The sequence below is a fragment of the Saccostrea echinata genome, unplaced genomic scaffold, assembly GCF_033153115.1.
Source record: "Saccostrea echinata isolate AGI-Se365-2 ecotype Australia unplaced genomic scaffold, CSIRO_AGI_Sech_v1 ptg000025l, whole genome shotgun sequence".
NCBI classification, from domain to species: domain Eukaryota; kingdom Metazoa; phylum Mollusca; class Bivalvia; order Ostreida; family Ostreidae; genus Saccostrea; species Saccostrea echinata.
The window spans coordinates 645,052-671,235 of record NW_026889774.1 but is presented as its reverse complement, the minus strand read 5'-3'; the positions used below and the strand labels follow the sequence as shown (position 1 = coordinate 671,235).

Sequence of the window (26,184 nt, the reverse complement as noted above, 5' to 3'; positions counted from 1 at the left end):
TTGTATGGAAAAAATAAAATTATATCCAAACACCAATCTCGGCTTTTGTAAATCTATGCTATAAAACCCTGTTGATAGCACATAAGGCAGATGTGGACTTAAAAAACTTCTATTAAACGTTTATCTGAGTTTTGTTATATTTTTTAAACAATAATGGCTCTTATTTTCTTACGAGAGGACTAGAGCTCTCGTAAAGTTACGACAAATGTTAAACACATAAAAATCTCGTAAGAAATTTTGTAAGACGGAACAAAATCGTAAGATTTCTCTTATGATGAAAATTAATCGTAAGATTTTTTGTGGAAAGGTTTCTTGTATATCAGTGTTTAGACTTATTTTTCCTTTATTGTTAGGACCTCATGGAGCCTATTGTTTTAGTAATGGCTGACTTCTATTGCTGTGCATGTCTGTATATCGGCAGTCTCGTTTAAAAGTCATCATTTCGTAAGTTCTATGTTTCGATACAATGGCCTTGTCAGCAAATACAATTTATCATTGAGTCAAATGCTGACTGACGTTTTTCATACTAATTGTTAGGCCATTATTTACACACTGAATTGTCGACGGATTTTTCCGTTATTTCCCGATCATGACAAGGAGCACACGGCGGATGTGACCGGTCGGCAGGGGATGCTCACTTCTCCATGGCACCCGCACCTCTGATGCTTAAGAGGTCCGTGTTTGCTCTGCTCCTATTTTGTATTGTTTAATGGACTTTTGAGCTTAAGGGGACCGACTGGGGTTTTCATTGCGCAATACTTCGCGCAGCATCGTAAAATAAAGCGTATTTTCTCTTTTAAAGCAACTATTTTTACATAATTTATGAAAATTAACAAATTTAGGAAATCTCAGGTTAAAAAATCTAATTACGTTTATAAATAACTGATTTTTTAACGATTTTTCAAATGACGGGTAGGTAGACGTCGTAATAGTGTGTTTTTGACGTTATGATTAACCGAAGTTCTTTAAGCGGGGTCATTAATTATTCCAAAAAATAAAAAGTATAAAATATATGTTCTTGAAATTTTAAACATATGAAATTGAGAATCTAACAATCATTTTAATTATTTTTTATGTAAATTTGTGTTATCTGTCATGTTTTGTTATACTCCATAAAAACAGGAAAATATCAGGAATTTTGACATTTTGAGATGCCCCCTCTGGAAACCAGACGGTAGAATTTTGTGTTTCTTGCACAAAATGTACAATATAGTGTTACCGATCAAATAATTTAATTTGAGCAAAAAGTCTATAGTTGCATTTGTATAATTTGCTCCAAAGTGCGAAAAAATGATATTTTCCTATATAATCCTATAGTAAATGTACCTGTATTTTGAGATGGTCCCTAAATAATAACCAGACGGTAGATTTTCACTAAACTTGGCATGTATACTGAAGTCAATGAAAGGTACATATGGTATAAAATTAAAGAGTTTCTCTATAGTAGTTTTCACACAATAAAACCCCAGTTAGCTCCCTTAAATACTGTTCGTTATCTCCATATATTTCATGCTTGCGAAGTTTTATGAGCGCTATTTTTCAATTATAATTTTATTGTTAATTCTTATATAGTTATTAAATAATGCAAGAAATAATTAGACTAGGATATAAATGTTCTTTCATTTTTAATATTTTGTTCTTAAAAAGGAGAATATTTTGTGGAAACTGAAGCATCCAGTCACGTTTTTCATTGGCGGCTGTAATTTATGCTACCATTTACCAAAATGATTTCATTCTTTCATGTGCCACCGCCGAAATATGGCTGAAATATAGCCGACTCGGCGTAAAACAATAATCATTATCGGTCGCTCTATTTGTGGTTGTGTTAGAATGTGCACATTTTTTACTGCTTCGTTGGAATAATTCCTTATTGATAACAAACATAAAAGTTACAAATAAAAGCCTTCAAAAAATGCTTAAAAATTTATTATTATATCTCAATTTGTTTTTCATTTCTCGTCAGATATTTATCAATTTAATGATTTTACAAAAAGTTGTTTCATAGACTGCTCCCTAACATGGGCGTGCGTTCGATATAAAAAGGAAACGCATCGAATTTCCGGATATGGATTACAGTGCCTAAAATAATTAATGAATTGGAATAAGAACTGAATTTTATTTTGAATTTACACTGCAGTTGCAAGTGACACAATGAAATATTTTTCTACACTTCACATACAGATCTATCACAACAGCGATCGGCATTATAAAGTTACAAAAATCCTGGGTATCAGCACGTGAAGCTTGTGTCTTTTTGTCAGCATTCAGACATCCATAATCTATTATTTTAGATATTTGTTGCATTTGCTTTTGAGTCAAATAATTTGATAATACATTCCTATCCTTTATTACAGTCCGATTTTCATATTAATGAATTTATTTTTATTTGAATAAAATATTTAATAATTGATCACTGAAAACTAGTGTAAAAAAATGCACAGAGAAGTAAAGCAATGCAAGTGTCTACTTGGATTTTTTCTTTCACTTTGGACTCTTTCTTGTGGAAATTCTTCAAATGAAATATATTTTTGCGGCCGATTTGATGCTTTGCGTCAATTTAACTTGTTTTACTATGTGCATAACCAGCGGCTGTAGCAGAAAACAGGGATTTGGGGTGATTTACGGGTTGTCGAAAGGTATGCGACTTTTGATATTTTTTTAACATTTTTATTAATTCTGAGAAGACAAAAAACTGGGAATGGAGTTTGGCCATGGTTACTGATTAAATCTACCAGTCATAGAACAAATGACAAGTACAGAACACTTAAGGATTTGTTTAAAAGTACTAATTTATTGAAAAAAGAATACGTGGACAGGATAAACTATTGATTTGTAAATTTACAAGACTTGTCTTTTTATTTACTGTAATCGTTAACTTAGAAGTAGAGAGGAAAAGAACTTATTTTAATTTTATTTTCATATACCAGTGAGCTTGTCGTTACACTTTATAATATACAGGAGAAAGGGAAAATATTAAGCCAAGATTGCTCCATAAACATATAAATACGATTAATCATTCTGGTTCTGTCGGTTAGAAGGGATAGCATACAGTTACAACTATTTGAAGGTCATACAATGTCTCTTTCCAGCTACTTCTCAGACTGCATGAAGTTGCTGCCGATTTTGTGTATGACCAGCTGTTGAGAGGCACCACTTGCAAGAGGAGCTAAAACCAGCAAAATATTTCTTAATCTAGTCTTCAGAGTTTGAAAAGCCTAGTGAAAGAGTTGACAACTTTATTTGCTTACGTCTAAAGCGATTGAGCATCAATGACCTCCCAGAGCGAGACTCCATGTTTCTTTAAGTTTTCCAGTGTACAATGAACTGTACACAGCTTAGTAATTTTCTATATTTCTCGAGTCCGAATCTTAATTGTCAGGTCGAAATTCAAATCGAGCATCCTCAAGATAGTGAATAAGACTACCCAGAGCTAGGGTTATATTTTAATTCAAGGTTGTAGACAGAAATTAATATCTGAAAATATCAAATATCTTCTTTTTAAAACCACATTTACAAACTGTCATATACGCGAGCATTATAATGTTTTATAATGTCTTGCATTGAAAAATATACACCAAAACACATGTTTTGTTAAGCAGAAGTGTACCTTTTGTGAATAGATATATACGACCGTGCTGTTTTCATTTGGTAAACAAACAGATCTGTTCAAATTATGGTCCCAGGGAAAGGAAAGATGCCACAAGTGTTCAACATCATTCATGTCACATACTAGTATCTAAAAACGAGGGATATTCGAAGTTCTGAATAATGTTGATAAAATGTAAAGCATTTAGCAGAGTTTAAAGTTTATTACATCATCAAAAACATGATACCAAGGATCTTTCCTATGAACCCTGTAATGGACTGGCAATGTAATAATATAAAGCACCGCCCTATATTTACATTATTTTTTATGCCCCCGGATCGAAAGATCCCGGGGGTATATTGTTTTTGTCCTGTCTGTCTGTTTATCTGTTTGTTTGTCTGTCTGTCTGTTGTCAACTTTAACCTTGCCCATAACTTTTGATTGGTTGGAGCTATGACTTTCATATTTCAAATGTGTATTCCTTGTGACAAGACCTTTCTTTGGGTACCATCATATTTGACCTTGGAGTTTGCCCCACTTTTGCAAAATTTTATGAGACTTTAACCTTGGCCATAACTTTTGAACAGTTGGAGCTTGGGGTTTCAAACTTCACATGTGTATTCTTTGTGATAAGGCCTTCTTTTGGATACCAACAACTTTGACCTTTTGACCTTGGACCTACTTTCGAAAAACTTTAACCTTGGCAATAACTTCTGAACAGTTGGTGCTTAGGGTTTCAAACTTCACATGTGTATTCCTTGTGACAAGACCTTCCTCTGGATATCAACCACTTTGACCCTTTTGACCTTGACCTAGGAGTTTGACCTACTTTTGAAAAACTTTAACCTTGGCCATAACTTTTGAATGGTTGGAGCTAGGGCTTTCATACTTCACATATGTAATCCTTGTGACAAGACCTTCCTTTGGATACCAACCACTTTGACCTTTTGACCTTGACCTAGGAGTTTGACCTACTTTTGAAAAACTTTACCCTTGGCCATAACTTTTGAATGGTTGGTGCTAGGGCTTTCATACTTCACATATGTAATCCTTGTGACAAGATCTTCCTTTGGATACCAACCACTTTGACCTTGACTTTTATTTAAAAACTTTAACCTTCACCATAACTTTTGAACAGTTGTATCTAGGTCTTTCAAATTTCACAGGTGTTTTCCTCGAGACAAGATCTTTCTTTGGGTATCAACATTTTTTATCTTTTGACCTAGATTTTGACTTGCATTTGAGAAACTTTAACCGTCGACATAAGCTGCCATACGGGGGCATCAGTGTTTCACAAACACATCTTGTTCTTCATATTAGCGGGCGAGTTAAAATTTTGCATATTTTTTTTTTAATCTTTCATAAATATATAAATATATATATATATATATATATATATATATATATATATATATATATATATATATATATATATATATATATAACGTTGCAAAACAGTCTGCAAGTTCTTGATTTCAAGATTTAAGTTTATAATAGATAAGGTCAGACAGGACAAAAACAATATACCCCCCGATGTACGATCTCGGGGCTTAGAGATAAATACGAGTTTCATTACTAAGTACAATCTTATTCATTTGACACGAGTCCCAGTTTGGAAAGATATACGATAAGTACATCTACACGTACGTCATTATTGTGTTAAATGAGGAAATAAGGACAGACTCAGCAAATCTCTCTCGAGTTTTAATACTTCTCTCAAAGCTTTTGACGAGTCAATGCAAATTACCTTTGCAATATTCCTCTCTGTACGACAGTCATTGTGATCATTTTCATAATACATAATTCAGAACTGATTTTTGTATCCAGTTATAATAGTTAGCAGTGTCATTAAAACATGAATTTTAGACCACCTTGTAACTTTTCAAGGAAGCTAATACTGCTGTATATGACAGATATTGGATGTAAGAAAACTATTAAAACTTGTATTAGACACGCCCTGGTATCTATTCGCATATTTTAACTTTCTACCTTTTCCTCTATAGAAATTATGCTCTTTAGGACTACGTCAAATTCACGCTCAGTATATACTGAACACGCAAGATTATGACGTCACTTTTGGAGTTATTACTTCATAAAATACTTTGTGACGTCAATGTACACGTATATTCTCTTGATTATATCAGGCTCCGGGACCATAAAACATAGCAAGCTCACTTTTGAGATCAAATAAGTATTGATTCATTACTTAATGATTGATTATATGTTGTTTTACATCCCGTTCGAGAATTTTTCACTCATAGAGACGTCCCCATATACCAGTGCTTCAAATTTACACCATTATTAGGCACTCAGGGCCAGTGAGGGTTCGAAAGGACTTGACTTTACAGGTTCCCAGAAAAACGCTTTTAAATGTAGTGTCGCCGTAGGCGACTTCAACATATATGAGATCGCGTGAGCGATCGTAAAAAATGTGGATTTTGGCCTCAAAATCGAATTCTAAGGTTAAAAGTTTAGTTTCAAACTCCGTTTTTAAACGAAGTTTTTAAACCTCGTTCTCTGAAAAAAATCAATAAATAATGTTTATTCATTCGACAATCGACAAAAAAGAATTGACAACAAAGCGAGTGTGGCGCAAGCTTAATGTCGTTATTTCGTACTTAGCCATTTTTTTCATGTTAACGAACCGAGATGCCATTGAAGCTGAATTATTAAGTAAGATCTTACAAAAAATACAGAAGCAACTGAATTTCTTAATTTATCTAAAAGAACGAGTCACTAGCCCACTTTAGGATGGTATGCGAGGACTAACCCAAATCTCCCGGGCTATATGCTAGATTAACCCTAAACAGTCAAATAACGGGCGAGGACTAACCCTGTATAATCTCTCGGATGGATGCGAGACTAACCCTTATCAGTCGAATACTTGTGCAAGGACTAGCCCTAATCTCTCAGGTGGGTGAAAGACTAACCCTAACCACTCGAGTATTGTGCTAGACTGACCCTTTCACTTCAAAGCGCTTGCAATTGGCGAAGGAACATCAATCGACTTAGGTCAGTCGCGGTCGGGGCTTGAACCTACGACCTTCCGATCACGGAGCGAGTGCTCTACCTTCTGAGCTACCGTGACGGTTTTTTTGTTTCTTGATATACATATTGTGAAGTATACAGACTGCTGTTATTACACTTGGGACATCTTTTAGTTTGGTTATCTCCTGAAATCTCAGTTTCCTCCATTTCCATTTCAAAAGACCAAAGGCTCGTTCAATAGTCTTACGGTGTTGAAATGTATAAAGTTGTATCTTTTGTGACACTCTGCGAGATTTCCCATATCTTTATGTGGTGTTAATATCCAACTAAAATGTAATACAAATAATTTGTATATAAAAAATATGCATTATTTTCAGAAAGTATAATCTGCCCATTTCTTTAAATAAATGTTGATTTATATTAACCTATGCAGTGAATATGCTGCATCTTGTGTATCGCTTGGAAAGATTGATTGATTGTATATTGTTTTACGTCTCATTCGAGGATTTTTCACTCATATAGAGACGTCACCAAATACCGGTGAAGGTCTTCAAATTTTGACCTTTACTCGGCACTCGGGGCCATTGAGCAGTGAGGGATCTTTATCGCGCCAACGCCTGCCGTGACACGGGGCCTCGGTTTTTAAAGTCTCATCCGAAAGATCCACAACTTTCACTTTAAAGTGCCGAGCGCATGGCGAAGGAACAGTTGCTACCCATTTTTTATCGACTTAGGTCAGTCGCGGCCGAGATTCGAACTCACGACCTCCCGATCACTCGCTTGGAAAGAGGTTTTCGCTGGCTTCAGAAAGGGATGAATTTTTAAGACCCTTGCATCATGTACAGATCCAGGCCATGCGGAAAGAATGTCTGTGAACCGCAAAGTATGGTCACACATAGCTTAAAAAAGTAAAATAAATAAATATTGAAAGATAATGTTCATGTTCTACGTATGTACAATTTCTAAAACGAGGTAAATTATTGACGAACAAGTTGATGAAACAAGAAAATCAGCAGTCTCGTTTAAAGTCATCATTTCGTAAGTTCTATGGTTGATACAATGACCTTGTCAGCAAATAGAATTTATCATTGAGTCGAATGCTGACTGACGTTTTTCATACTAATTGTTAGGTCTCATACGAAGGACCGGTCTCCACGTCCCACATTGGGATTTGAACCAGCGATGTAAGGATCAACCCCTTACCCCGCGATTCTAGTGCGAACGCTCAGCTCAATTTGAATTTTTTGAATTTGATTTATTCTTTGTTGTTATACGTCCCATTCGAGAATTTTTCACTCATGAAGAGACGTCACCGTATGCCGGTGTAAGGCTTCTAATTTAGACCTATACTCTGCTCTCAGGGCCATTGAGCAGTGAGAGTTCTTTATCGTGCCAACCGTGATACGGGACCTCGGTTTTTAAAGAGGCTGGGGGGTTGTGGCCATTTTTAGACTATATTGATCTCCTTTAGAAGAAGAGCTCCATATGAAGATATAGAAAATGATCAAATTTTAAAACTAAAATTTTTGAAATTTTTCTTTGCCAAATGATAGTTGACAGCTTAAGATATCATATCTAAAAAATTAAGTTAAATCTGGTGGTTAATTTGTTGACCCCCCAGCCTCCTTAAGGTCTCATCCGAAAGACCCGTGACTTTCACTTCTAGTGCCGGGCGCTTGGCGAAGGAACAGTCAATTTCTATGTTTACGTCTTAGATTTTGCGCGGCGAACGAGAATCGAACCCGGGTTTCCCGATCGCGAAGCGAGCGCCCTACCAATTGGCTACCGTGACTTTCAAACTAATTGTTAGTATGGTTTTTTTTTCTCTTTTTTTGTGCATCCTTTGTGATACAATTTAAAAATACAACAGTTTTTAAATGGTTGGTAATGAATTGTGAATAAAAACTCTTTCCTCGACTGGCAAGAAAAGAAGTAATTTGTCTTTGACTAGTGCTACTAACCCCCTCCCCATGAAAAAGATGTGTTAAGCTTGGACATGTTCCATTTTTGTGATTGTCAAACTTTTTTCAATGAAAAAGTAAATAAATCTGTTTTTGAAGAACGCTACTACAGTCCCTGGAACGTTCTACTTTCCCATTTTTCCGTTCGTTCACCGTGCGCTCGCGTTCACCGTTCACAAAGCGTTCACCATTCGCTCTTTGCGTTCAGCGTTCACTCATCGTTCAGTCTTCATTGTCATTCGGAACTCTAAAATGAAAGGACTTATCTTTTGAAAGGGAAAAAAGGCGTGAAGGTTTATAGTATCACTATTTTCTGCAAAAAATTATCTCCTATATTTATTATTATTATTTAACTTAATTGTTGAATATTTATTAGATAGATTTTAAAAATATATGGTGTTGGAAGTATATTCATTTAGTACGATGCTACATGTACAAGATTAAATTTAGATACGGCAAGACACATGTGCGGATACGGCGCTGATATTATGTCACAGTCCAAAAATCATTGATAGACAGGTGATAATCCATTATTAACCAACTGCTGAATAATTACCAAAATATTTATTTCTAACACGTTTTTTCTCTCTCAGTTACTACATGTATAGAAATACATGTACATGTTACAACTAATTCTGAGAATTATAGATAGTATTACGGATTAAAATATCTACGGAGCGATGTACATTGATAGCGTGGTTAAAAATTATTTATTTAAATTGTAACGCACTAAAATAAATAAATAAAAAAGATTTTGGTGTAACTGGAAGGGTATAAGGTTTTCTTCTTTACGAGGGAAAAAATCCTTCATGTCATTGTAATTATATATATGTTTACCATTCGATATAGTTAAGAGTCACCCCCCCCCCCACCCCCTCCTTTTTTTTCTGAATATGTTTTGGTGTTAGGGTGGGGCTCTAATGGTAATATAGTGAAAATGCATTAATTCTTTGAAAATCTTCTCCTCTGCTCCTGTATTAAGCCGATGAACTAAATACATTGTCATGATGAAGAGGGGGGCCTCTTCTAAAATTATGAATTTCGTGGCCCCTGGGTTAGGGGTTCTGGTGTAAGGGTGGGGGCTCTATTGATAACATAGTGAAAATGTATTAATTTTTTGAAAATCTTCTCTGCTCCTGGGTATTAAACAAACTAACTGAGTACATAGTTATGATGTGCAAGGATGCCTCTTACAAAATTCTGAATTTCATGGCCCCTGGGTCGGGGTTCTGGTGTTAATGCGGAGCTCTATTGATTATATAGTGAAAATGCATTAATTCTTTGAAAATCTTCTCTGCTACTGAAGATTTTTTAAACAAACTAAGTGCATGATTATGATAGGTAAGGATGCCTCTTTCAAAATTGTGAAATATATGGCCTCAGGGTTGATTGAGGGTTCTGGTGGAAGGGGGGGGGGGCTCTATTGATTATCTAGTGAAAAAGCATTTATTTTAATTCTATTAATTAATCATTAATTAATCCTGTCTGCTCCTTAGTGTTGAGCTGATAAACAAATTGCATAGCTATGATGAAAAAGGAGCTTCTAACAGAATTTTTAATACTTATGGTCCTAGGGTCAGGGGTTCTGGCATAACGGGGGGTGGGGGGGGGCTATTGATAATATAGTGGAAATGTGTTAATTCTTTGAAGCACATAGTTGATAATGAGGATAACTCTTCCAAATTTGTAAATTTCTTGACCCTGGGTCTTGGGTTCTGATGTTAGGGTAGGGCTTTGTTGAATTTGTAGTGAAAATGCATTGTACCTGTGAAATTCTTTCTGCTTCTGGGCATATCGGAGGCAAACTGAGAAAAGGTTTGGTAATATACATGTAACCAAAGGTATTTTTACCAGATTTTTGAAGATCTGGACCATTTGGTTAAGCGTTCTGGCCCTGGGCAGGGCTGTATTAATTTGTACTCTATTGAGAGAAGTTATTCCCCTTTTTTTAATTCATCTTTGATAATGAATCACTGTAAATAGTGTATTTGAAAGGTTAATAGAATACTATAATTATGCAAGAATTTTTATTGTATAATTCAAAAAGTACTGTCTAGATGTAAGAGGTTTTTATATGGGATTAAAAATAGTACAGAATTATTAATATTTTGTTAATAGTCTGCATGGTGATAGTGATAAGTTGGGGACAGATTAGAACTTAATGTATGAGTTGTTACTGAATACTAGACTAATTATTTCATTGATCCTGATCTTCCTACTTCTCTTGCTTTAGGGCAACAAAGCTTCATCTATCAATTTATTCAATACTCTATGGTCACTGGATCTTCTTAATTGTATTAAACTCAGGTGACCGTTAAGGCCCTTGGGCCTCTTGTTTATTCATTTATTGAGCAATGTAGAAATCAGATCTAGAAATGATCAGAAATGTTTTAAACTCCTTGGGAACACTATAGAACTTCGCCTTGGGCGTGACGAGACTTACACCAGCACAGTGTCAAATGATTTTGATTGACAGGACAAACACGTGGACTTCGTATGAACTTGAAGCAGGAAAAAAATCCGATTAAGACTGCCAAGCAAATTGATTTGTTGCTAAAGAATTCTTTTTTAGTTCACTGCCGGATATATTAAAAAAAGATAAAACTTAGGATTTTTTGCTTGATACAGGTACATACGCATGCATTTCGGAAGGGGGTGATAATACGGAATCTCTGTGTGTGTAACTATTTGTCTGTTTATATCTAAGTATTGCAGCAAAATATCAATCACTGAAATTCAAATCTTTAACTAATAATATGAATGCCTCTTTGTATCCTCTTGATCACATGTCATGACGGGGTAAGGGGGTGTCTAAAGTAGAATTCTGCTAAAAAAAAAATCGTTCAAAATAGAGATATAACATAAATATATAATTACATGCAAATTTTAGAATACATGTGTCTTTATGTAACACATGTACAGACCTTTCTAAAATATTTTTAATTATATTTCTTTATTATTATTATACACATAATCGCCTCTGTATGGAAACACTTGTATCCTTGTAATTTTCTCTACTTTGACTGCAGAGTTTTGTATTGGTAACAATGTTTAACAGCAATAAATCTTTTGTGACTAAACAGCTTAATTTTAACATAATATACATGTGCAGAAAATATTGTCAGAAACACAATTAATAGGCGTACTTGTCTGCTGCAAATTTTTAATACAATCTGGGAAGGAGGTCAATTTCCACCTTCCTGGACTCAAGCCACAATAATTCCTATTCCAAAACCTGGAAAGGACCATGCAGACCCTAATAATTATCGACCAATTGCATTAACAAGCTGTTTATGCAAAACCATGGAACGGATGATCAATGAACGCTTAATATGGTTTCTTGAAACCAATAACATTCTTACAAATTCTTACAAAATAATATACAATGTGGTTTAAGAAAAAAACCGAAGTACAACTGACCAGCTAGTAAGACTGGAATCCTTTATTCGAGATGTTTTTGTTAAAAAAGAGCATGCTGTATCTATATTTTTTGACTTAGAAAAGGCATACGATACTACATGGAAATACAGTATTTTAAAAGATCTTTATGATATTGGTCTAAAAGGAAATTTACCTAATTTTATGAAGGACTTTTTAAATGATAGAACTTTCAAAGTGGGTGTCCCACAAGGAAGTATCCTTTCAGTCACTTTATTCAGTATAAAAATAAATAGTTTAGCTGAAGTACTTAAAAATGATATGCATGGTAGCTTATATGTTGATGACTTTGTTCTGTGTTTTAAGTCTAAAAATATGAATTTCATTGAGCGGCGGTTACAATCATGTTTAAACAAAATTTAAAATTGGGCCGATAGTAACGGTTTTAAATTTTCTCAGAGTAAAACCGCCTGTGTACATTTTTGTTTAAAACGGAAAACCCATGATGGCCCACGTTTGCATTTAAACGGGAATCCAATTAAAGTAGTTAGAGAAATTAAGTTTTTAGGTGTCATCTTTGACAATAAACTTTCCTTTATTCCACACATAAAGATGCTAAAAGAGAAATGCTCAAAAGCACTAGATATCATTAAAGTTATAGCAAACACAAAATGGGTAGCTGATAAAAGCACTCTACTTAAACTTTATCGCTCTCTTGTCAGATCTAAATTGGACTATGGATGTATTGTATATGGATCAGCTAGGACTTCCTATATAAAGGCTCTTGACGCAATCCATCATCAAGGTCTTAGATTGTGCTTGGGGGCCTTTAGAACTTCTCCGAAAGACAGTTTATATGTAGAAGCAAATGAGCCACCTCTGGACTTAAGAAGAATTAAACTTGCTTTACAATACATAATTAAATTAAAGGCAAACACTGACAATCCTGCTTATGACTGCGCTTTTTATCCACAAAATGCACATTTATATGATAAAAACAAGAAACGCATAAAGCCAATTTGTTAACGATTTAAAAATTATATTAGAGATTCTGAACTACCATTAGATATAGTAAAAACTACAACTCTTTCTGAAATACCACCGTGGAAATTAATTAAACCAGTAGTTAATGAATCCCTATCCGAACTAAAGAAATCAGAAACAAATCCTCTCGTTTTTCAACAAAAATTAGCCGAAATAAAACAATCTAAACATCCTACAATACAAATTTACACAGATGGTTCAAAGGACAGAGGCAGGGTTGCTGCTGCTGCAGTGGTCAATAATAATGTTTTTTCTATACAACTTCCAAACGAAGCAACGATTTTTACAGCTGAAGCAAAAGCTTTACAACTAGCTTTTGTATATATAAAAACTTCTAGTGAACATTCTTTTACAATATTTTCAGACTCGCTTTCATGTTTACAGTCCATACACAATATGAACACTGATCATCCATACATTATGGATATATTAAATAAGTTCTATCATCTCACTAAAGAAGGTAAAAATATCGAATTTTGTTGGATTCCGAGTCATATTGGTATTCCGGGCAATAACAAGGCTGGTAGTTCTGCAAAAACTGCTCTTCAATATGAAATTAGTAGTATAAGGCGTCTAGCTAGCCGGGTCAACTGAGTGCACTTTTGGGCCCTGGGGGGATGGCCGGGTCAACTCAGTGCACCCCCGAGGTCAAGGTCAGAGATCTGGAAAAACCCACACGCGCTCTGCACGCGCTCAGCACTCACCTGGAAAAACCTAGCCATTATGACGTCATACACTGTATAAGTATTGCATGTGTCTGACTTGAAGCTCATTCTGTTGTCATTTCCATCAGCTGTCGACATGGATTCTGCTATGAAAAAACTGTTACATGCCCAGCAACTGATGAGATGGAGAAGACGGGCCAAAGAGTTAGAAAGAATTATTTACAACAATAAACACAGAGAATTAGCGCTCAGAAAAAGAAATGCGAGAATATTAGAGAGAACGCAGAGAGCCCAAGTCCAGCAAGAACAACAAAGGACTGTGTCGGATGAAGAACCACACTCATCAACCCATTCACCACCCCAGAAGCCAAAGGCCATTTCCCAATACTATCAAGTGAGACTGAAACAAGCCAAGCATTCCAGAAAATTTAAAGCGCATGAAGATGTCTACAGTGTGAATTTTAAGGAATTTCCAGAGGAGGAAAACAGAGGCTTTGTTCGGCGATTATTTAGAGACATGCTGCAAAATGTCAAATATGAAATGCAGTGTAATCCTAACGATTACCTACGCCTGAACATACGCCATCCTTCTCTGGATTCCGACAATTGGTACGAGTTTACGCAATGTGAACATTTGAACGAGGACGTCATTTTAGACAAAATAGAAGCCGTGCAACAATCCAAGAAGGATTTTAAACTGGGAGACGGGGCCATGGAATTCGACATGTTTCGGGTCAAGTATCCGGAAGGGAGTGGTGGAGACAAAACCAAACATCTGATGGTCAACAAGGAGAGTTTTAAGAAGAGGAAACAATCCATCGTTCAGATCGACAATCCCTGGGATCAATTTTGTTTAGCTCGAGCCATCGTAGTCACCCGGTTACACAGTCAAAAACCGGAACATCTAGAGAGTTTAGTTGAATGGGAAAAACGATGGAAACGCATGAGGTTAGGAGATGTAAGAGCTAATGACCAGAAAAACGAAGCCCTAGCTCTCATGGAACAAGCCGGGTGTGATATCCATCGGCCTTGTGGACCCGAAGAATGGGGGAAATTACAACAAGTGTTAGCCCCATGCTATCGACTGAAAATATTCCAGTTCAAGTCCACCTCCTCTAAACTCACCTTAGAACCCATTTACAAAGGCTACGGAGAGGGAACTTATTTGAATGTCCTGTTAAACGACCATCATTACGATGCCATCATATCTATGCCTGGTGTGACGGGCAACCCATACTACTGTGATCATTGCGACGTGGGCTACAGTCATATTGAACACCATCGTACCCAGTGTCCTCACCGATGTTCCTTTTGTTTAACAGACACTCCCTGCCCTCCAGACGGGAGCCGCATTCAATGTAGCCAGTGCCAGGGATTTTTTCAGAGTAGGACTTGCTACGAAAATCATCTGCAACCTCACAGTAACAATACGGCCACCACGGTATGCAGTTTAATGGGACGATGTAGGCACTGTCAGAAATGGATGCCTAAAAAATTACTCCCTCATCATCATTGCGGAGGACAGAAACAATGTAAGATCTGTAAGAAAACCGTAGACACAGATCATCAGTGCTACGTTCAACTCAAGCCCGAGAAAAAGAAAAAGAAAGGCAAGGAGACCTTACAGTTCTACATCTATTTCGATTTCGAATGCACGCAGGAAACCGGCATCCACGTCCCTAACCTGTGTGTGGCACACCGCGTATGTCAACATTGCGGTCACTTACCCATAGAAGATCCCTGTCCTCACTGTCGACACATGGGACCCCGTCAACACGTGTTCCGAGGGCCAGAGACCTTAAGGCAGTTCATGGACTGGTTATTACAACCCACTACAGGCAATAAGAATTCCGCTTTATTACACGACGAGGCCATCATCATCGCCCACAATTTCAAAGGATACGACGGACAGTTCATTTTAAATTACCTGGTTCATTCCGCCTGCCTGAAACCTACCGTCATCATGAACGGCAGTAAAATCTTATCCATGCAAATCTGCGGACTGAAATTCATCGACTCTTATAATTTTTTACCTTTTGCCCTGTCCAAAATGCCCTCTGCTTTTGGATTCACGGAACTGAAGAAAGGGTATTTCCCTCACTTTTTTAATACGGAACAGAACCAGAATTACCTGGGGCCTTATCCACCGGCAGCTTACTACAATCCGGACGACATGTCTATTAGTGGACGACAGGCTTTTTACCAATGGTACGAACAACAAGCCGGAAAAGTGTTTGACTTCCAGAAGGAATTTTTAGACTATTGTATTTCAGACGTCGATATTTTACGACGATGCTGTGCTCAGTTTAGAGCCACCCTCAAGAGCTTGGTCCATGTAGACCCCTTCCAGGAATCCATCACTTTTGCCAGTGCGGCCAATTTAGCCTACCGTCGAGGATTCATGCCCAAAGAGACCATTGCCATCATTCCCAACCTGGGGTATCAGCCTGCGCGTCGATATTCCGCCAAAGCCTGTCGGTGGTTAAGCTGGATGAGTCACCAGACCGGATCTCACATCCAACATGCTAGAAACGGGGGAGAAGTCAAGATCGGAAGTTATACCGTCGACGGATACCAGGAAGCCACTCGCACCGTCTACGAATTTTACGGATGCTATTGGCACGGATGCCCCACCTGCTATCCGAATTTACAGACCGAAAGTCATCCTCACCGGACCCAATTTACCTATGAACAATTACAAGAGGAAACTTTAAGACGGAGTTCTGTTTTAGAGGAAATGGGGTACTCCCTCCATAGCATCTGGGAGCACGAATTCGATCAACAGGTACAAAGAGAGGTAACTCTACAGAATTATGTACGAGACCTGGACATTCCAGATCCTTTGAACCCCCGAGACGCCCTGTACGGAGGTCGGACTAATGCCACTAAATTATATTGTGAGGAGGGGGACATGAGATACGTGGACGTCTGTTCCTTATACCCTTACGTATTAAAACACAGACCTTTCCCCCTAGGCCATCCTCAGATCATAACAGACCAATTCCAGGACGTGAGAACTTATTTCGGCCTCATTCACTGTCGGGTCCTACCACCCCGAGGCCTCTATCACCCCGTTTTACCTTATCGCACGGGAGGCAAGTTATTGTTTCCCTTATGTCTAACCTGTGCGGAACGACAGGACTCTACCTCTAAACATCGATGTCAACACGCAGACCAGGAACGCAGTCTTACGGGTACCTGGGTGACTACAGAATTACATAAAGCCCTGGACATGGGATATACCTTAGAGCGGATTTATGAAGTTTGGCATTTTTCACAAAGCAGTCGAGATTTATTCAGATCTTACATCGATACCTTCTTAAAGATCAAACAGGGAGCTTCTGGATTCCCACCTGATTGTCAGACGGAGGAACAGAAACTAGATTACATTCGTAAAGTCTTAGACAGAGAAGGGATCAGGATGGACCTGTTAAGTATAGAAAAAAATCCGGTGCTAAGAACGATAGCCAAACTCTTTTTAAATTGCTTGTGGGGAAAATTCGCTCAACGCCTGTTATTACCTAAAACTCGATACTTGACCGAAGAAGAGGAACTACAGCAACTCTTACAAGATTCGACCATTGACATCAAAGGGATAGAACTCTTAGAAAATAAAGAGCAGGCCGAATCGGACATGATGCTGGTCAATTATCAAGAGAAACAGGAATTCGTGGAAGAGTGTCCCTTCGGAAACGTGGTACTGGCCTGTTTCACTACCGCCCATGCCCGATTACACCTCTACGAGACTTTACAACCTTTGGGAGATCGGGTCCTTTATTTCGACACGGACAGTATCATATACCAACATGAGGAGGGACAATTTAATCCTACCCTTGGCAACAGTTTAGGAGAATGGACAGACGAATTAGACGGGGACCACATTATCAAATTCATGTCAGGAGGCCCCAAAAATTATGCTTACCTCACCGCCAAGGGAAAATCCATGTGTAAAGTCAAAGGATTGACTCTCAATTATCGGGCCTCTCAGATCGTGTCACCAGAGACTTTAGAAAAAATGCTCCAGAAAGAAATTGACGAAATCCAAGTCTCGTATCCCTACAAAATACAGAGGACTCGTCAACATGAAGTCAAGACAATACCTTTAGAAAAACAATATAGAATTGTCTATGATAAGAGACAATTGATGGAAGATTATAACACTTTACCTTATGGTTATTAAAAAAAAAAAACAAAAAAAAAAAACTGTATTTTAAATGTTGTTGTTATTTTATGGGGAAAACCCCCAAAAATGAGGGGTTATAAAAAGGGGGGGAAAATAATATAACACTTCAGTCATGGCTGGTGTTGATAAGGAGCCAGACTACCTTCCTGTTTACCCTAAATATGCTCTGCTCTTAAAGAGAGAAGCTACCTTTGATGATCGATGGCCCGATTCTTTAAAAGGATTAATACCCGACCTAGCCAAAGCCGGATTTTATTACAGAGGAGTGAGTGATAAGACCATCTGTTTTCATTGTGGTATGACTTTAAACCTCTGGGAACCTACAGACGATCCTTATGTAGAACATGCTTATTGGAACCCTAATTGTCCTTACATCAATACCTATGAAGGACGTGAGTGGGTGATGAATGTATTCATTAACCATTTACTCCGGGCGGGATACAAACCTTCACCTGAAATCAAACCTCTACTAGACCAAACCTCTACAGAGATCCAGGCCACAGGAAAATGTCACATTTGTTTAGAGAGAGAATTACAAATGGCTTTACTCCCTTGCGGACACGTATGTTGCTGTTCATTATGTGCTCCCACCTTCCGGTATTGCCCCATCTGTCGAGCCGATGTGAAGAGAACCCAGCGTATATTTCTGTGTTGACTATGAATAAAAAGGATTGAAACCCTATTTTTCTCTTCATTTGTCATCATGCAACCTGAGGAGACACTCCCGTCTTTTCAATTGAAACACGAATTTACCATGGTGGTAGCAGGACCTTCTAAATCGGGAAAAACGGAATTTGTCAAGAAATTGGTGAAAAATTTACATTGGATTACCCCCATGCCACAAAAAATTGTCTGGTGTTATCGGGAATGGCAAATGCTTACACTTCTTTAACAGATCGGGTCTCCTTCATTCGAAATATTCCAGAAGACGATGAGAAATTAGTGGCCAATTTAACTATTCCTCACTTACTCATTTTTGACGACATGATGGGAGGAAAAGCCATCGAATCGATCGTGGATTGGTTTACCCGTAAAGCGCATCATCGGAATACCAGTGTGATTTACATCACTCAGAACTTATTTGATCGAGCACCACAGCATCGCACCATTAGTTTGAATGCTCATTATTTAGTGTTGTTTAAAAATCCCAGAGACAAATCTCAAATCAGTGTCTTGAGTCGACAGTTAGCCTTACCTCATTTGATGTCGGCCTATCAAGAAGCCACCAGTGTTCCTCACGGGTATCTCCTGGTGGACTTGAATCCACAGACCCCAGACGAATACAGATTGAGAAGTCGATTGTTTGAATGGTTGACTATACACATGCCACAAGAGTATAAATAAAAATGTATCAACATTACACTTGTCACTCATCATTATACAGTCGTCATGGGTCGACCTCTCTCGGCCAAGAGTAAATTAGTGAAAACCTTACGACGTTTACAGCGGGAACGAGATCCTGCCAAGCGAGCCCATTTAATCGAATTAGGGCGTAAAGCCTTATTGAATTGGTTTGCTATGGGAGCTCGAAATTTGATACGTGGGGTCTTACCCATCAATAAACAGACTCAAAAGTTTATTAATAATCATCGTCAAGATTTAAGCATCATAGCCGATAAGTCGGCGAGTGATCAAGACAGAAAAAATGCCATTTTAAAACGCGGAGGAGCCGGATTTCTAGGCGGAGTCATCATTCGTCATTTATTTAAATGGAATGCACCTAAGAAACGACGTGTCCGTCGTTTGAAAAGTGTGGTAGTCCAGCAAAAAGGAGACTTCTTCCCTCTCTTAGCAGCAGCCGCTCCTTTACTTTTGGGAGCAGCTTCTTCCCTCCTAGGAAAATGAGTCGTAAAATGGTGTTAGTTCCCGAGGTCTTATTGAACGATCTCAAGGCAAAATTACCCAAACCTCCGGAATTTCAATCCACCATCAGTTTAGGTCAGGAATTGGACGAGATTACAAGACGTGAAGATTTAACCCCAGAAGAAAAAGTCGCTTTATATGGCCAGGAACTTCATCGATATAGGAATTATTTACAACAAGCTAGACAGGAACCTATTTCTAAACCTAAAATTTCAGCAGCTCCAGCAGCAGGAGCAGCTCCAGCCCCAGCAGCAGCAGCACCAGCAGCCCCAGGTGAGATTGAAGATGAAATCCTTGAAACAGTGAATAAAAACATGAAAAGAAAAGCTGGATTATTATTAAATCATTTAAAGAAAACCAAGGTGTTGAGTTGGAATAAGGAAGGTGAAATTAGTTATCGAGGTCAAAAAGTTCCCGATTCTAACATTGTGGATTTAATGGCTGATAGTATGAGATCTCGTTCTCGTAAAAACCATCCCCCTCCTAAAGGATTAGATGAATTTGCTCAAGCTTTAAAAGAGACGCGTACTCCTCTGAAATACGTGAGCAATGGAAACCTTATAAAAGCCATGCAGAGACCTGGAAAAATCAGTACTCCTAAAAGTATCTTCAGTGATAGTGAGGACGAGGGCGATAGTGGATTTAAAGATGCTTCTTCATTTTTGACCCCTGTTAGTAGACCTGTAGGAGATAGAGGAATAAAAAAATCCACTCCTAGACCTCTGTTAAATTTAGCGAAGGCCATCAAAAAATCTAAATTCAGTCCAAGTTTACCTAAAAAGAGATTAGAACAGATCGACGAAAATTGGCTTCAATTACCTAAGATATGAAAAAGAAACCAGTGGAAGACATTTTAAAAGAGATTTATTATGATCCTAAAAGAGGGTACGGAGGAATACAAGCTTTGTATCGTCAGGTCAGAAGTCTGGGACATAAGATTTCCTTGAAAAAGATACGAGAATGGTTAAAAGAGCAAGATGCGTATACCTTACATAAACCCATTCACAGAAAATTCCGGAGACAACAGACTAGAGTGACGGATATAGACGAACAATGGCAATTAGATTTAGCAGATGTGTCCAGTTTAAAGAAACACAATGACGGTTATACTTTTTTATTGTGTGCCATTGACGTCTTATCTAAATATGCCTGGGTGGTGCCTTTAAAACAGAAAACGGGAAAAGAAATGATTCGAGGATTACGAGAGATTTTTCAACAAGACGGTCGACGTCCCGTCCGCATTCAATCCGATCAAGGAAAAGAATTTACCAATCGAGAATTCTTACAGGCTTTTAAATCCATTCATTTTTTTACCACTCGTAATACGGACACCAAAGCCAGTATCGTGGAACGATTTCAGAGAACTCTCAAAGCACGCATGTGGCGCTATTTCACCCGTCATAAAACCAGACGGTATTTAGAGATCTTACCGGATTTAGTGTATGCTTACAATCACACTTATCATCGCAGTATCCAAAGAGCACCAGCTCAAGTGAATGCTTCTAATGTGTTAAAAGTCTGGAAAACTTTATATGGGAAATCCAATCGGAAACAGTTTCCTAAACCTCAGTTTAAGGAAGGAGATCGGGTACGCTTCAGTAAAGCCAAACGCACATTTGAAAAAGGATATTTACCTAACTGGACCACAGAACTGTTTACCATTTCTAAAAGAGTTCCTGGAAGGTATCCTTACGTGTATAGAGTGCAAGATTATAACGGAGAGGAATTAGAAGGGACTTTTTACGAGAAAGAATTACAAAAGATCATTAAAAAAGACGACGTGTACGAAGTGGAGGAAATCTTGGGGTATAAAAAGCGACGCGTAGGGAAAAAAATCATTCAAGAAGTCAAAGTTCGGTGGAAAGGATATCCCCCTAGTTTCGATTCATGGATTCCCCAAACGGATCTCATCCAATAACTCCTCATTGGAAATTTTGTGGAGAGAATGTTCCTCGAGAAGAAATCGTTTATTTCGCACAATTATTGATCTGTGTATCTCTCATCGTCACCAGTGTGGTCATGTTAGCTTTACACGATCCTAATCGAGAATATTGGATGGTATGTGTCAGTTCCTCAGTGGGTTATATCATGCCTAGTCCTACGATGATGCATCATACACCTACCCCTAAGAAGACCACGAATGCACAGAGTTAATGTCTTTTTTTAAAAAAAAAATATAGATACACCACAGAGTGTATATATATAAAATGGGGAAACAACAAAGATTTTTTTCATTTCTGATCTGACTGAGGACAGAGCACAACATGGAATTTTTAAGCTCCGAGTATCGTTGGAAAATGCAAGAGCCTACAGGTTCCACTAAAAAAGGAGAATGGATGAAAAACAAAGAGGAATGCATCCAAGATTTCATGGATAAGAATCCGGGAGAAACAGGACTCAATGATGTGTACCTGTATAAGAGATTCAAATTACCTGACCATGAATGTGCACCACTCATAGTATTATTATTAGGGTCATGGCGACCCCAGTATCAGGAATTCAAATGGAAAGTCAAATACGTTTTGGCTCACAAAACAGAGGCACCAGCAAGGACCTGGATTCAAGGAAAATGGATGGAAGAAGTCCGAGATTGTATCAAAGATTATGTAAACAAAGTGCTCAGAGAAGGATACGACATCATGGACTGTGCTTGTGAAACAGAATATTTGTACATGAGGAGAACTTTTCCTATTCAAAAAGAACTATGCAAAAGTATTCCATGTTTGTTAATTTAATGTTGTTGTTGTTGTTGTGAATTAAAAACCTAAGAAAAAAAAAATAAATTCTGGTGTTGTTGGTTTTTCCGCATCGACTAAAAATAGATATCCCAAGGTATATATATAAATCTTAGCTTTGAGTTCACTGTGCTCATTTTTTTTCAATCATGCCTTCTGTGTGGAGAATGTCGTATTTTCTTCACCAAGAAAATAGTGCCTGTCCTCATTGCCATAGGCAGTTGAGAGAGATCAGCAGATTACCTGAGTATGACAGTGACGACGACGACCTTATTGGTTGGTATTGGGGATGTAATGAATGTGGAGAACGTATACCTCACTGGGAAGTAGACGATCCCCCTAGTTTGTGGTATTGTCGCTGTGATTGGTGCCTGAAATATTACCTGTGGAAATATGGGGTTGATTTTATGATGCCACGTTGGGCTAAGCTCATGAGAAGAAATACCAAGATCGAGAGATGCCCCTCCTGCTGGGAAGAAAACACCCAAGGAATATGGAAATGTCAACAGTGTATGAAATATCCCTGCTGTGAAAAGTGTTACAAGTCCATTATACGGCTTTCTTACAGAAATTGTCCCTTGTGTCGATTTGAACAATAATAATAAATAATAAAAAAAACTATAAAACCAAACCAGGTCTTATTTTTCTCAGCTGAATACATGTGATGACGTCACAATAGGCAGCTTGATGACTTGAATCGGTGCCAAGTTTATGCCCTAGGTAAAAACCTGAGGTTTTTTTTTTTTTTTTTTAAATTTATTTTTAGACTTTGGAAAAACCAATAGACTTAAAAAATTTATTTTTTGACTTTGGAAAAACCAATAGACTTAAATAGAGTAAGAACGTGTGAAGCACGTGTGGGTTTTTCCAAAGCGACTATAAATAGTCAGATCCAAAGGTATTTAAAGCTGAGCTTTTTTAAAAAAAATTCACAAAGCGACTGTAAATAATCAGATCCAAAGGTATTTTTAAAGCTGAGCTTTTTTGTGAAAAAAAAAAAAAATTTCACCACCACCACCACCACATTTCATCATGATTTTTATGTGGAGACTGAAGTATTTCTTTGAGGTAGAAAAGTATTACTGTCATTACTGTGATAGGGAGATGATCCATGAGCGTACATTTACGGTGTATGATCATCCCGGATGGCATCACAGAACTTATCAATTTTGCGAGCATTGTGAAATGGCTTTTCCTCACTGGTTTGTGGATGATCCCCCTTCCATGGAGACCTGTGGATGTAGATGGTGCGTGAAATATTTCACATGGAAGTACGGGGCAGAGAATATGGTGCCCCTATGGGTCAAAGTGACCAGGAAGAGAGCCTTAAAGAAATGCCTGACCTGCTGGGAGGAAAATACGGAGGGGAGATGGAAGTGCCAACAATGCCGACAGTATCCATGCTGTGTGAAATGTGTCGACAACTTCGTCAAGATTTGCTACAGACTTTGTCCATTATGTAGATATGAAGGAAATAAATCATAAAATCAAAAAAAAACTGTTGTTTGGTTTTTCCTGAGATGCTAAAAATAGATTGGATAAGGTTACATAAAGAGGTATGACCCCCAAAAAAATCATTCATTCTGAAAAAGTTCAGTGTCCAAGTCAGACGTGTTTTAAAAAAGATGCAGTATCGTTGGTATTGTGAGAGCCCCGTCACTCGGTTTATTTACATGGAAGGAGGGTGGATGAAAACTAAACTAGGAGCGATCCTGGATTTCTTTGAAAATCATCCAGGACATTCTCTGGAAAACGTGTGGCTGGAAAAAAGAGTCAAAATCCCGCATCCTAAAGGAACTAGAGTGAGGGTGAAATTCAACCAGCATTACGAGCAATATAAATGGGTCAGCTGTACTCATCCTATGAATCGTTCGACACCGATGACCCTGGTTCTGAGCGAAAGTCTCTGGTACTCCGACATAGCAGAGTGTGTGAGACATTTTTTCAAGATGAAGAAAAAAGAACTGACCTTTTCAGATTATCACGACGTTAAACAGTACCTGTATTGTCGCATCCCCTTTTCCCAGATCAAAGACAATATGGAAAAGGAAGGACCTGGTGTTTTGGACAGAGTGATTGATTACAGATCAGAAGAAGAAGAAGAAGAAGAAGTGTAAAAAAAAAAAAAAAATAGACTCAATAAAATTTCTAAAAAAAAAAAAAAAGTGTTGTTATAAATAGAAGGGTCCTAAGTTATTTTGTCTCAGTATCTCACTGAACATGGCCGAGAGCAGTGGTTTTTACATGACTTTACCCAGTGATGGGTCCATACAATCTTTTCCGAGTAATACGACGGCTCAATTTAAAACCTTATTACCACAAACAGTAGATTTAACAGATGGACAATGGGAAGTGGCTTTAACAGAATTGATGTATCCCATTTCATTGAAAAACATCACAGAAGAGGAAGCTTATTTTGACATCCTGCTTCCTCAGTTTTATGCTAGAAAAGTCGAAGAACCTAATGCGTTTAGATGGGACAGATTTAAAATGAAAACCATAGAGGCGATGCCATTAAGCGAATGTCCTGTACTGTTAGATTGGGACCATACTGAATTTGGTGATCAAATAACGAAAGACCAGAAGATGGAAATTAAGCGAATTCACTTTAGACCGGGGCCTTACATTCATCCCATGGCTTTAACAAGTGAAATCAGTCTTGGACTGGAAAGAACTTTGAAAAAATTATGGAAGTTTTTAGGTGATTCTGTTGATTCTAAAAAAAAGAGTGAGATGAAATTAGCCTATCATGACAAATATGATAAAGTGATGTATCACTTTAACGGGAGAGAACTTAGAAAATATCCCTTTTGCATTCGTTTTCCCACAGCCTTAGCTTATAAGTTAGGAATAGAAAGTAAGAGGGTGATGCTTCAGAACAATACAGAAACCAAATGGATCAACGTGAGTTACATGGGTAACAATACCGTAGATTTATATGAAAATCTGAAATCCATGTACGTGTATTGTGACTTGATTGAACCCCAGACGGTAGGATCCAATGCCTTGAAATTATTAAGAGTGGTTCCTTGTACACTCAATCTGGAAGATAAAAAACAAGCTAAATGGGAACCCGTTAGAGCGGAATATTTGAAACTGAGTAAAAAACATTTCGATAGCATTGAGATTCATATCATGACTCCTTTAGGGACTCCCATGCCTTTTTTAAGTGGAAAATCGGTCGTGAAACTTCATTTCAGAAAAGTGTACTGAGATGAGTGTACATCTTTTTTTGTTACATCCTATTAGGAGTGATGACTTGTCTGATATGCTGTCTGTATTGTATTCAACCCTAAGACAGGAGGGGGTATAAAAAGGAGTCCCCGGAGTGCATTTAGGTCAGTCTGACACGAGTCATGAAAACATGCAGTATCATCCCGGATTATTGAGACAAAGAGGACACGGACAGTTTGTCTATCATAGAGGTTTATTACGTCAAAAAGGACACGGTATTTTAGGATCCTTGTTTAAAGTAGCAGCTCCCTTAATAGGAGGATTATTTGGAGGAGGCCAACAGCAACCACCCCCACCCTATTATTATCCACCCCAAAACTATCAAAGAGGGGAAGGATTTTTTACGGATTTACTGAAATCGGGGGCTAAACACGCCTTGACCGCTGCTGCTAGAACGGGGTTAGACGTGTTAGAAAATAAGAGATCTTTAAAAGACGCTGTCAAAACTCACGGAGTACAAGCCCTGAAAAACACTTCGGGAATGGTGAAACAAAGAATGAATCTAGGAGGTACTAAGAAAAGAAGAAGAAAGAGAATGAAAAAACAG

General features: G+C 37.7%; 1 protein-coding gene across 1 annotated transcript; it reads left to right on the top strand.

Annotated features, from left to right (window-relative positions):
- Positions 1-17,917: 17,917 nt before the first annotated feature.
- LOC133192397 (baculoviral IAP repeat-containing protein 7-B-like) lies at positions 17,918-18,460 on the top strand. The gene has a single exon (XM_061328410.1). It carries the CDS (start codon positions 17,918-17,920, stop codon positions 18,458-18,460), a length of 543 nt encoding a protein of 180 aa, XP_061184394.1.
- Positions 18,461-26,184: the final 7,724 nt, after the last annotated feature.